The sequence below is a fragment of the Rhinoderma darwinii genome, chromosome 9 (assembly GCF_050947455.1).
Source record: "Rhinoderma darwinii isolate aRhiDar2 chromosome 9, aRhiDar2.hap1, whole genome shotgun sequence".
Lineage (NCBI taxonomy): Eukaryota > Metazoa > Chordata > Amphibia > Anura > Rhinodermatidae > Rhinoderma > Rhinoderma darwinii.
Window position 1 is genome coordinate 64,235,087 of NC_134695.1, and position 12,747 is coordinate 64,247,833.

A 12,747-nucleotide genomic window follows, 5' to 3' on the forward strand; every position below is an offset into this window, starting at 1 on the left:
GCTATATATAGAACAATTAAAAAAATGTGTATAGGTTCATCACAGATGAGTTAAAAGTGCTCCGGGTTCTGAGACTAATGGCAGCACCATGCATAAAGTGGTGAAGTCACTTGAATCTGTCTGCTCTTGTGACATGTCTGTTTTAGTAAATAATTGTATTCCCCAATAAATAAACAATTTTGGAGCAGCTTTTCTTTGAACTCTGTGTTGTGCCGTTCCTCTGTTATTCCTCCTAGAAATGTCTGATTACATTGACAACTGGAAGTTACTAGTTGGGGGCGTGTCCCTAAACAGACTGATAATGTCCAATCAGAGCAAATAAAGAGAGGCTGTAGGGACACACCACTTTGACCAGGGGACAGGTAACACCCAGTTATCAATTTATTCATACATTTCTAGGAGGAATAACAGAGGAATGGCATAACGCAGAGTTCCAGAATTGTTATTTCATAGGGAATACAAGTACTTACTAACATAGACATGTCAGGAGAGGGGACGGGTCTTTTTAATGTTTTCAGCTACTGAAGTTACACATATATACAGATAAAATAGAGTTTTTACCCAGTGGTCGGGTAAGAAACTAGGTGGAAGGCGGCACATTAATACCCAATCCCAATTCTTCACCATCATCCCATATCTTGCCCTCACATTTCACCGGTGGTGTCAAAACCCATGTTACTATAATGGGTCTTGTAACTATTCATTTCTGGGTGGATGGCTTGGGGAAGTTTCTTTGTGATAACAATGTTGTCATAAACTGTATTCTTGTGCACTTGACTAATGCGTCGGTAAACGCTGGTCGTGTTCCACGTGGGTACAGGGACTTGCGTGGTCTCTGGTGCGTGAGTGCGCTTCTCTCCCAGGCAGCAGATAAATGTATTCCTAAAGAATAACAAAAAGTTTATAAGCCCAGTAGAAAAATTAATTAGAACTATGCTATGAAAATATCTGACTAAGGCTACATTCACACAAGCGTGACAGATTTACGCAGTAAATCTGTCCCTGTCGGCTGCGTTATTGCATCAGTGTGCTTTGCGTGTGGCATGTGTTTTTCACGCACTCGCAAATCACATCAGAATGTTTGGTGCAACTTTCTAAATATTTTTTGATTAAAAATAATTTTAACTTTTTGAGATACAGCTGCTTTGTATCCTGTATACAGAGCAGCTTTATCTAGAGCCTAGACCTGAATCAGTCAGGTCAGCGGGACTGACGGGTTCACTGTCAGCGGATGCTGCATGGATCCACCTGTTATTGATCAAATCTAAGTTATGAACTTCGATTTGATCTGTAACATCTCAATCCTGGGTGTCAGACGCAGGACCCGCTGTCACTGAACCCGTCAGTGCCGCTGATCTGACGGATTCAGGTTTCAGCACTAGATAAAGCTGCTCTGTATACAGGACTCATAGAAGCTGTATTTCAAAAAGTAAAAATAATTTTTAATAAAAAGTATTTCGAAATTTGCACCAAACACACGGATACACATTTTTATTTAAAAAATGTAAAGAAATAAAAAAAATATTTCAAAAGGTGTACATAGGCTTACTGCAAACGGGATATAAATGCTGTGGAATTCCAGACGGCAATCCCGTGTGCAGGAGGCCTAAACCTTAAATTTAAATACCATTTGCTTTGCAGGAGAAAACCATCTATTGTTCCCTTTTATCAACCCTTTTTATAAATACACAATGTAATTAATACAGATTGCCAGCTGCTTCCCTGTTACTCCATAAGAACAGAGAAAGCAGCTCCTGATTTTTAGACGTTTTTTGTGCCACTCGCGATTTTCGCTGTGTTTCTTGCTGCATTTTTACGGCCATTTTTAGAGCTTTTTTCAGTAGAGTCTATGGAAAACGGCTCCAAAAACATCCCAAGAAGTGACCTGCACTTTTTTACGAGTAAAAAACACAGCGAAAAACGCTCCGTCGGAACAGAACGCCGTTTTCCCATTGAAATCAATAGGCAGATATTTGGAGGCGTTCTGCTTCCGATTTTTCGGCCGTTTTTCGGGCGTTTACGGCCTGAAAAACTGCCGAAAATAGGCCGTGTGAACATACCCATTTTACCTACAGTTTTTTCACAACTACTAAATACAGGTCTGCAATATTGGAAGGTGCTGTATGGGAATTTTCTGTTACTCACCCTCTTATAAATACAGCGGCTGCTAGTAATATCACAAATATTAAGGCAATAATACATCCAATGGTGATTTTCTTCCAGGCTGTAAATAACAAGAGGCAGACAGTGAAGAGTTAATCTGGGCAAAACCACTAAGTAAGGGGATTTTCAGGTAAATTCAGAATTCTGCTGGTTCCCGGTTACCAGAGAGCAGTGCATTGTGGGAACTCAGAGGTCAGTTATAACTCAGCTGCTAGGTCACATGTCTGACAGCAGGGTGGAGCTAAACCGCTGACCGTTTCCAAGCACAGCCAGCAGGATTTTGAAAACCGTTATGGAAATAAATGAAGAAAAAGGCATAAAATAGCTCAAAATCAGCACAAAAACAGTACAGTAAAATATTTTAAAAATGACTATTCTTCGTGGAATTACTTTTTCTGTACAAATAAAGTGTTAACAATAGGAACTTACTTTGGTTATCCTTCGATATAAGGACATCGGATACTATAAGAGAACAAAATAAAATACACGAGTTACGTAAAATTCCTTGTGCAAAGTATATTTCATCTTTATACTCCAGTTTCCTCCCATGTTGCAAGAGCACAATGGAGAGAGAGACGCACGCACGCACGCACGCACACGCACGCACGCACGCACGCAAGCCCGGCCTGCTCTCTCCCGAGTCTTCTCCATTTCACAACCTCCCTTTAATGGGGTCACCATTCTTCTGATACATGAGGGCCTAGAGGTGGAACCTTCACCTATCTGATATTTATCACATGCCTACAGATATAGATATGCCAAAAACGTCAGTTGTCGGAACACCATTTTTAAACAATCCTCTAATATATTCTAGAAGATTCTATTTAAACTGGTTAACAATCTAGCAGACCATATTGAGACTTGTACTTTATAGTAAATTACATGACGGTATATTTTCAGAGCTCTTGAACGACTTGTATATACTTACAGGCTGGGTTATAACAGAAGGCAGAAGCGTGACTTAATATATCATTACAGGAATTCTGTTCAAAAATCCCATTGTTCATCCGTCCAACTCCCCAGTTATACCATGCAAGCCTAATGGATGCAAAAATAGTGATGATAAACATTGAAATCAATGGGCACTGTGTAATGCTTGATATCCCCTGTGGTGGCGCTGCAGGGAAATTGAACACTTACTGCCAGGTTTCCTCACAGATTACATCTGATCGCTGGGGGTCGCAGCACAGGGACACTTAGTGATCTGCTTATTACCAAGGGACCCTTCTAACAAGTAGAGATTGTTCAAAGCGGAGAACCCCTTTAACATTAAATTGTTCCGATACATCGTCCCACACTGTGTACTCTACCTTATAATAACATGACACTAGATTTATTCCATATCCTTAAAATTTCCCACCAAGACATAGTGGATTAGAAGTTATAGCAGCAGCAAAAGTTTAATCATTATCAGGCTTTTATTTACAAAGAGATATAGCCATTTTTCTGTTTTGTTATGGCGGCCATCTTTGAATAAGTGACAACAGGAAGGACAGACATCTTTGTTGTTTGAGCCATACTGGTTGTCACCTTTGAAATAGGGCTGGTCCCGTTGCATGATGGAACACATCGACCTTAATGGGTTCCGTTGGGTGTCCATGTCCATGGTTTTACTGGAAACAACAGCGCAGCATAATGCGCTATGGTTTTCTGTATTTTGGGCCAGATCTGTGATGGACACCCCTAATGGCGTCTCCAACGCAGATGTGAACAGGCCCTTAGCTGTGAATTATCTTGGTATTATAGTTGTCATGATCTGTGCAGTTGACTTTCAAAGGTTCATACACAAAGCGCTGGATGAGAATACAAGCTCCAATGCCTAATGCACATGACCGCTGTGTGCCGACCGGGTCCCGTTCCTGATCTGTGGAAAGATAGGACATGTCCTATCTTTCCACGGATCGGAGAGTCAGGTCAGATTTCATGGACCCAAGTAACCCGATAAAGTGAATGTGTCCAGGAAAACTATCAGGTGCCACTCGGACGGCGTCAAAAATGGCCCGAGTGTGGCACTCGGTCGTGCGCAACTGCACTATGTGACCAGAACATGGGAGCCAGTGGCACCCCTTTAGTAAAGACATGTGATGTTCCCCCTTGTGCAACCACACGCCGCACAACAAAGTCGGGTCTGATTGGTCATCGGTAGACAAAAATGTTACTCCTCACCCGACTGTACACCTGATCCTCAAGAACGTTGATCGGTAGATTAAAAAAAAAATCAGCACTACAACCACTAAGTGTAATGTATGATAGGTGTCACAGTAGTTCTGGCAATGATGAACCAGGAAGATCAGGATGAATAGAATTGAATAATTCCCATTTAAACACACACGAGCATAGGATTCCTAAATGACATTGATATAAGCATCCGTATATAGAGTTTTGTGCATCTTACCTATTGTCTGTTATGATGCTCGTAGTGTTTTCGATTTGCTCCCTTGTGGCTAAAGTAAATCCATTGTCTGAGCAGATATTGCTGGCGTTTTCATACGATGGGACAAGACTGGTAGGTATAGGAAGCTCGAGCACAGTACCTGAATGTATGGAATTATGGCATTTTATCAATACATTATACATGAACTTCACACCTTATTGGATAGTGGAGGTGATTGACGTAAAGTTTATGGCGGATTATATAAAAGTGTCCGAATAGGCGAGTATTTAGATTATGCTTGAAGGAATTCCAGGGGAGGGGCGAGACAAGGGAGAAGTCCTGGAGGAGAGCGTGTGAAAAGCTACTAAATGTACTTTTACATGGCCGATATGGGGCGTGAAAATGAGCGACGATCGATGAGACAGCTCATCAATGTTTTTGTTTTTTACAAGGTGCAATGATCGACCAGTTATGGGGACAAGCGATCGTTCCTCTGATCGCTCATCCTCATACATTTACATCATGTCTGCAGCACATCTCCCTGTACACGGGGAGATGTGCTGACGACTAGCGACGATTTTATTGGCAGCGTAAACAAGCTGTTCAGCCCGGTTTACACAGGGCAATGATCATATGAACGCATGTTTTCCCGATCATTGGCCTGTGACCTGTGAGCTCTCCTGATATGTCTGTTTTACTAAATACTTGTATTCCGCTAAGAAATAACCCAAACTTCTGTTATTCCTCCTGGAATTGAATAAATTGACGGGACATGTCCCTACACACTATGACAGTTATCACTGATTGAACAGTGTCAGACATGATTGACAAGGTGAATTGTATTGCCCAGTTGTCAGTTTATTTCCATGAGGAGTAACGGAGGAACGTGCTATTTAATGACATGTTAGGAAAGCGGATAAGACCTCTTTAAACTCTGATGGTAGGATAACAGTTCAGCAGGCCTCCTGATACCATATCTGCATGTATGAACTCACCAACATTGCTGGTCGCACAGAACGTGTATCTGATATTCGGACAGTCTCTCATCAAAATACCAACATTATAGTCAGAGCACGCTTTAAATGGCGTCAGACGTAGCATGACAACCCTCTTCTCTTCAATCCAGCCCCACCTGGTTGAAAAGAAATATCCATTACTCCCTGCAACAAGACCGTTCCCACTAGTCTCATTATCGCTATTGATAAGGATTTACTAGTCCTACTCAGTAAGGCCCCATGCACACGACCGTAAAACCGTGGACCGTACCACAGTCCACGGTTTTACGGACCCATTCAGTTCTATTGGTTGCGGACACCTTTCCATAGCGCTACGTATGGGTGTCCGTGCCGTAGAACAATGCCGGGAATTATGGAGCATGTCCGTTTTTGCGGACAAAAATAGGACATGTTCTATATTTTGCGGATCATTTTTATGGCACAGAAACATATACGTAAATATACGGAAAGGTGTCTGTGGCCAAAATAAATTGATGGGTCCGCAATTTCATCCGTATTTACGGATTACGTGATTACGTAATTACGGATGAAAACTGGAACCTAAGGTAAAGTGTACTCCAAACTGGAAATCAGAGGAGATGTTTCAAAAAATACGTACTGGAGAACTGTCCAGAGTCCCAAATAATAAGGGTCCCCTTAAAGCTCTAAATAAGTTCCCGCCCAAAAGCCACTCAATTCACTTTTTATTGTTTTAATGCATCTAAAATAACAAAACAATAAATCAAGTTTGCAAAAATCAAAAAAATAGTCATTTTATGTATACAGCTCCTTTGCAGACCTATGTGTCTCCATGGTTACAGACTGCAAATAAAACCTGTGTAGTCTGATCCTGAGGTTGTGTTAACTATCGACGTAGACCACAATACATCAAACAGTTTTTTCCCCGTATGTTTATCTCCCAGAAGATGGGGGTAAAAGCTGCAGTCATAGAATTTACTTTCTAAAAACAGGTGAAACAGATTTTCAGGAGTTCGAACTGATTTTTAGTCATGTAGATAAAATGATTATCATAAAATTATTTTGATAATCATTACATCTATTTTCAGCTTTACTCCACTCCCTCGTCCCCACTTCTGCTATCTGTCGGGTATGTTTGTTTGTAGTCTGTTGCCATGGAGACACGTCGCTCGACATAGGAGCTGTACACACAAAACAGTAGGATAGTTTTAATAAAGACTATTTGCAAAGTTGCTTCATTTTTTATTTTAGATGCATTGGAGCAATAAAAAACAAAAAGGTTGCAAAGTGGACATTTCCTTTAAATAAACTCGTTGACTGGATCTCAAGCAGTGCAAGTCCATGTGATATGGAGAAAAAAGTACTGGGTACCGACCACCATTACTTTCTCTTACTAGCAGCTAGGTCCAGAAGCAGCAGATGTAGATCCAGCATAGTCACCTGCAAGTTACTGGTACTGTTGCTAAGCAACAGCCTGAATATCTCTTCCTATTTTTACTGGAGTTTCCCTTGAAGAAAGGTGCATTCAGCAATAGTGTAGAGGGCAAAACAAATCAAATATACAATACATGCCACATATGGACTATCATGCTTACTTGCAGAATTCATAGCCATTTCTAAAGGCATAGGTGATATCCTCCAGTGTCGCCAGTCTGCTGTAATGCATGGCACAGGCCGTTTTGGCGCCATCATAATCCACTGTGATATTGTTTGGCATAAACACTCCTGAAATAACTGGCAGAAAAAAAAAAGGAAAATCCTAATAAATCAATCTGGCACGTAGCATATTGGTTGGAAAGAGCACTGGTTAAACGAACGTTAATTAAAGGGGTTGTCTACTTTTGACAATCCCTTTTTCTTAAAGAGTCCCCTGAAAATAAGATGATCACAGGGTGTCCAGCTGCTGGAATCCCCAGGAGCTCAGCTGCAAGTGTTCAATTCCCCTGCAGCACCTCCACAGGAAATATGAAGTATTACACAGTTCTCACTGAAAAATCTCAGCTGTAAGGACAATTAAACGGGTTGTACAGGATTAGAAAAACATGACTGCTTTCTTCCAGAAACAGCGCCACACCTGTCCTTGGGTTGTGTCTGGTATCGCAGCTCAGCTCTATTGAAGTGAATGGAGCTGGGCTGCAATACACCCCACAACCTTTAGACAGATGTGACACCGGACGAAAGCAGCCATGGTTTTTCTTACCCCTTTACGTGCAGCTGTCCCAGATGGCATCTGTAGATTGCTCGCTTAGTGTCATCCAAAAAGTGGCATATGAAAAACAAAAATTTACATAATCCGCGGTAATGGACAAAGGTATAGGTACCATGGAGGTAGCCAATGCAGCTGCAACGGGGCCCAGAAGAAGAAGGGGTACACGGCATGGGGCGGATAGTCTCCGCAATCATGCTGGGTAACACAACCAGAGGTAGACGCCATTCTTTTCTAAAAGGGAGGAGTAAGTAGTGGTGGAGGTGTTGGTATTGTGGTCAACCAGCTTTGGGCCTCCCTTTCTCAGGATGGAGGAGTATGATGAGTTGAGCCGGTACCAATAGGGGGCCCATTGTGGGGTTTGTGTGGTGTATGTATGCTTCATGTACACCCTTGGTAATAGTTGGAGAAGTATATAAATACAGGTTAGGACATGCTTGTAATATATAGAGTAGACCTCGACAGGTTTATATACATAGCTAGCAGATGTACTGCAAGTACTCAGGTTGTTTCAAGTAAATGTATAAAATACAGTAGCACCCCTATAAAAAAAAATAAAAAATCAAGGGCTAGTAACTAGCTGCTAGATCACACTTAGGGTATGTTCACACGGCTTATTTTCAGACGTTTTTCGGGCCGTAAAGGCCTGGAAAAACGGCTGAAGATACAGAAGTTAAACGCCTCCAAACATCTGCCCATTGATTTCAATGGGAAAAGCAGCGTTTCGTTCCAACGGGGCATTTTTTTTATGTGGCTCTTTAAAAAAATTTAAAAAAAGGCACGTAAAATAACGCTCTGTAAAAAGAAGTTCATGTCACTACTTGAGCTGTTCTTGGAGCCATTTTTAATAATCTCAATAGAAAAACGTCCGTAAAAAAACTCATCAAAAAACGCTTAATGCTTTAAAAATGGCTGATAATCAGACGCGGTTTTCCCTTGAAAACAACTCCGTATTTTACAGCCATTTTTAGCTTGCCGTGTGAACATACCCTTACTGGTAGTGGTCCTGACTAGGGTTGTATTACTATTAGTAGGTGCTTATATTTTGTTTTACAAGCCGTTCCAGGGAATGGAAAACTGCAATAGCAATACTATAATAAAACTATAATAAAACTATTCCTCAACAAAAACACCAAGGACAGGGCATTCTGTACTGCACAGAAACTGCAGCAAACCCAAGAAATTACCTTTTTGTTTTTTCAATTCAATGTACGACCCGACGGCTTATGCTGTTAAAGCAAGTGCGTAACTTGAAGCTCCCGGGCCCCAATGTAAAATCTATAACATGGCCACCCACCTACCATGTACCATTTATATTACTGGTGTCTTCTGCACCGTTAAAGGAGGATTTACATGAGCGTGTGCGTTTTGCGCGCGTGTGTCATCACCATATGATGCGTGGCTGTGTGATTTTCGCGCAGCCGCCATCATTATGACACTGTTTGTATGTTCGTAAACAGAAAAGCACGTGGGGCTTTTCTGTTTTCAATCACACTTCTTATTACTGTTGCGCGAACCACGCGCGTCCCACGGAAGTGCTTCCGTGGGATGCGCGTGATTTTCACGCACCCATTGACCTCAATGGGTGTGTAATGCGAGAACAGCGCAGAAACATAGGACATGTCGTGCGTTTCACGCAGCGGACACGCGCTGCGTGAAAATCACGGACTGTCTGCACAGCCCCATAGGCTAACATAGGTCCGTGCGATTTTCACGCGCGTTGCACGGACGTATTACACGCTCGTGTAAATCCTCCCTCAAGCTGAGATAAAGCTACAGCGGCCAAAATAGAAAAAAGAAAAAGTCAAGAGTAATAGACAATAGGCTATAGACAAATACATATTACATAAATGAAGCTTACCTTGTATGGGATCTGAAGAATATGAGAACCCAATAATTGCAATGAAAACAGAGAGGTGTAAGTTTGGATGAATCATGCTGACTGTTTCCACGCACTATCCCAGAGATCTGCAGTCTGGAGAGCTTCTTCTGACACTAGAGGGTGGATCTGGAGCCCAACCTTGTCTGACAGAGAACGGCCCCTACCCCTGGGGGTGAATATAGGGCTGTGACGTGAGAACGCACCTGCAGCTGTGTCATAAACTTCATTCTATCCACTCTAAGTCATCAGAAACTAAGACACCTTTATCATGTTGGATTTGCTCGGTTTGAGACTGCTGCCATCTAGGCTGACATTACTGTATAATATACCATATACTATAAAGAGACAGCCATATAGGACTCTCTAGAGCAACAGCAGGACTGACCCTTCTAAGTGTCCTCTTACACCGCCGTTGTGGGCCGTGTAAACAAGCGCCGATAAAGGAGACCGAGTTGATCGGCGCTCGTTTGCTCCTTTCACAAGAAGAAGCTATGATCAGTAATGATTGGGGACGAGCGCTGGTTACTACGATCACTCGTCCTCATACATTCCTATCAGGTCAGCAGCTCATCTCGGGAAAATGTGCTGCCGACAAAGATGTTTTCGGCTGCATAAATTATACCATCAGCAAATGAACGATCGTTCGGTCATTCATCGGCTGATCGTTGCCCTGTTTACACAGGGCAATGATTGGGCACGAGCGTTTGCCCGATACTTGGACCGTGTAAAAGGACCTTAACAAAAAGGGATTGGCCAAAGAGGAGAACGCCATTAACAATCCATCCGTTTCTGACGAACAGAAATGCGTCTCGTTAGTCGGTTGTTCCTGAGCGCTACGATAAAAAGGAGATTTATCAATTATGTCATAAAATTGCACATGCCTTCAGTAAACGAAGAATTTTACGACGGTTAATTTTTGTCACTGCTATTTTTCTACTGCTGTTAGGGCTGATTCAGACGTGCGTGGCGTTTTTGCGCACGCAGCGTTTTGCCTGCGCAAAAGCCACTTACCTGCTCCGTGAGGCAGCATCATGCATCATGCTTTTCGCGCAGCCGCCATCATTATGACACGCCATTCGGATGTTTGTAAACAGAAAAGCACGTGGTGCTTTTCTGTTTACATTCATCCTTTTGACAGCTGGTGCGCGAAACAGGCAGTTCGCACGGAAGTGCTTCCGTGCGACCTGCGCGGTTCTCACGCACCCATTGACTTCAATGGGTGCGTGATGCGCAAAATACGCGGAGATATTGACCGTGTCGCGCTTTTTGCGCAGCGGACAAACGCTGAGCAAAAAGCACGGACTGTCTGTACTGCCCCATAGACTTGTATTGGTCTGTGCGTGGCGCGTGAAAACTACACGGCCCGCACGGACGCAATACACGTTCGTGTGAATCCAGCCTTAAGGTGGGTGTAACAAGTTTCTAAAAAACTAATTTGAAACAGGCCACTTACTTCACTTTTTTGCAGCAATTTGCGAGATTCCTGGTACATTTGGTAGCGTTCAATCTGTTTAAGGCCCCCATGCACACGACCGTAAAAATTGTCCGCAATTACGGACCCATTCAGTTCTATTGGCCACCTTTCCGTATTGCTACAGATGGGCGTCCGCGCCGTAGAACTGTTCCATTCTTTTGCATTTTGCGGGCCATGCTCCCATGGGGGTGACAGTCAGCGGGCCGTGATTACGGGCACAGCCTTGTGCATGAGGCCCCAGGCTGTTTTTTAAAGCGATGGATACAAAGGATATTCTCAACAGTGGAAACAGACTGCAATATGGAAAATCATTCGTCATGTGGGGTCATGCAAAATACATTCTTCCCCATCCCACCACTCATTTACATTATACTGTAATTTATTACCATACAAAACAGTGATGTGATCTATAGCAAAACCTTTCCAAAAAATAGAAGGACCCCCCCCCAATGTAATCCCCAACACTCAAGGGGTCAGGGGTAAATCGCCAAAACTTAGGGCGACACGTCTGTATTATAGCACCTTTCTAGGCTGCCGCCCAAGCAACCCCGAGAACTCTCAATCTAGGTTTGCACGGGGCAATGAACCTATGAGACGCACACATACACCCAAAATCTACCGATGACGTCATACTTTTCAGGTATATTAGATATTGACTCACAGGATTCGTCAACCACGTGGTATTTTAAGGCGGTCGGTAAAGCGCAGTCATGTCGTACTGTAGTGTAGGTGACCCGTGTTCTGTACGCCCCTTATACAAAGCATTCCTCTTGACGCACAAACCGTGGTTAAAAAAAAAAACAAAAACCCGTGCCAAGTTCACATTCTGTAACCCGTCCCACCAACACCCATGTCCTCGTAGACCTGGGAGAAATCAGACGTCTGGAATCTGAAAGAACGGGTTCTGTAAAATGTCGATGTGTCGCACTGATCTAGTACATACAGACATTCTGTATAATTTCAGAAGTTCACACCTTTTTTGGCGATTTTTTTGTTTTTTTCTTAGGCTGTATTCACATCTGCGTTGGAGGTTCCGTCTGGAGCGTCTTTTGCAGATTGCGGCGCTATTTTAAGAGTCAGTGGGGTTTGTTGGATACCGGTGCTATATATTATATGACGGATCTAGCAGTAGGTCGTGGTTTCTGTAATTAATGGAAACCTCCACAGAGCCTCAAGTAGGGTTTTGAAGTGCGTTGGTGCCTACGGTGGTGACGCCAAAATACCCCTGATTTTACAGAAGGTTTAGGTATTTAGGTACAACTGGTATCCCTGAATGGAAAGGTGAAGAATAGAATGGAAGTGGTCTAGGACACAAAAAGGTATCTATAATTTAATTTACTCTAAAAAGTTCTAAAATTATTTAGGAGTCAGAACCTGTTTTTTTTAATTATTATACAGAACTTCAAATCCTCTGCCTCCCTCTACTACTTAAATTATATTATTTTTGCCTGCAGACACCACTAGGGGGAGTCTAAGGAATAGAGATACATAAATCCATATGTAGTGAGCTCCATCTAGTGGCGGCAAATAGAATTTTATCATTTAAAGAAGCACTCCGGTGGGGAAAAAACAAATTCTGACCCTTTTTGAAAACGCGATAAAGTGAAAGGTAGTGAGGTGTATTGGCTTAACGTTAGCAGCTCCGTTACAAACCACCCTTGGGTCACACGATCC

General features: G+C 42.6%; 1 protein-coding gene across 1 annotated transcript; it reads right to left on the reverse strand.

Annotated features, from left to right (window-relative positions):
- Positions 1-259: 259 nt before the first annotated feature.
- LOC142660423 (uncharacterized) lies at positions 260-7,300 on the reverse strand. The gene is made up of 7 exons (XM_075837038.1): positions 7,107-7,300; positions 5,533-5,669; positions 4,559-4,697; positions 3,092-3,201; positions 2,593-2,625; positions 2,146-2,224; positions 260-882 (listed from the first exon to the last, which is right to left on the reverse strand). The coding sequence occupies exons 1-7, from the start codon at positions 7,226-7,228 to the stop codon at positions 645-647; spliced, it is 858 nt and encodes a 285-aa protein (XP_075693153.1). The 5' UTR covers positions 7,229-7,300; the 3' UTR covers positions 260-644.
- Between the last annotated feature and the right edge of the window lie 5,447 nt (positions 7,301-12,747).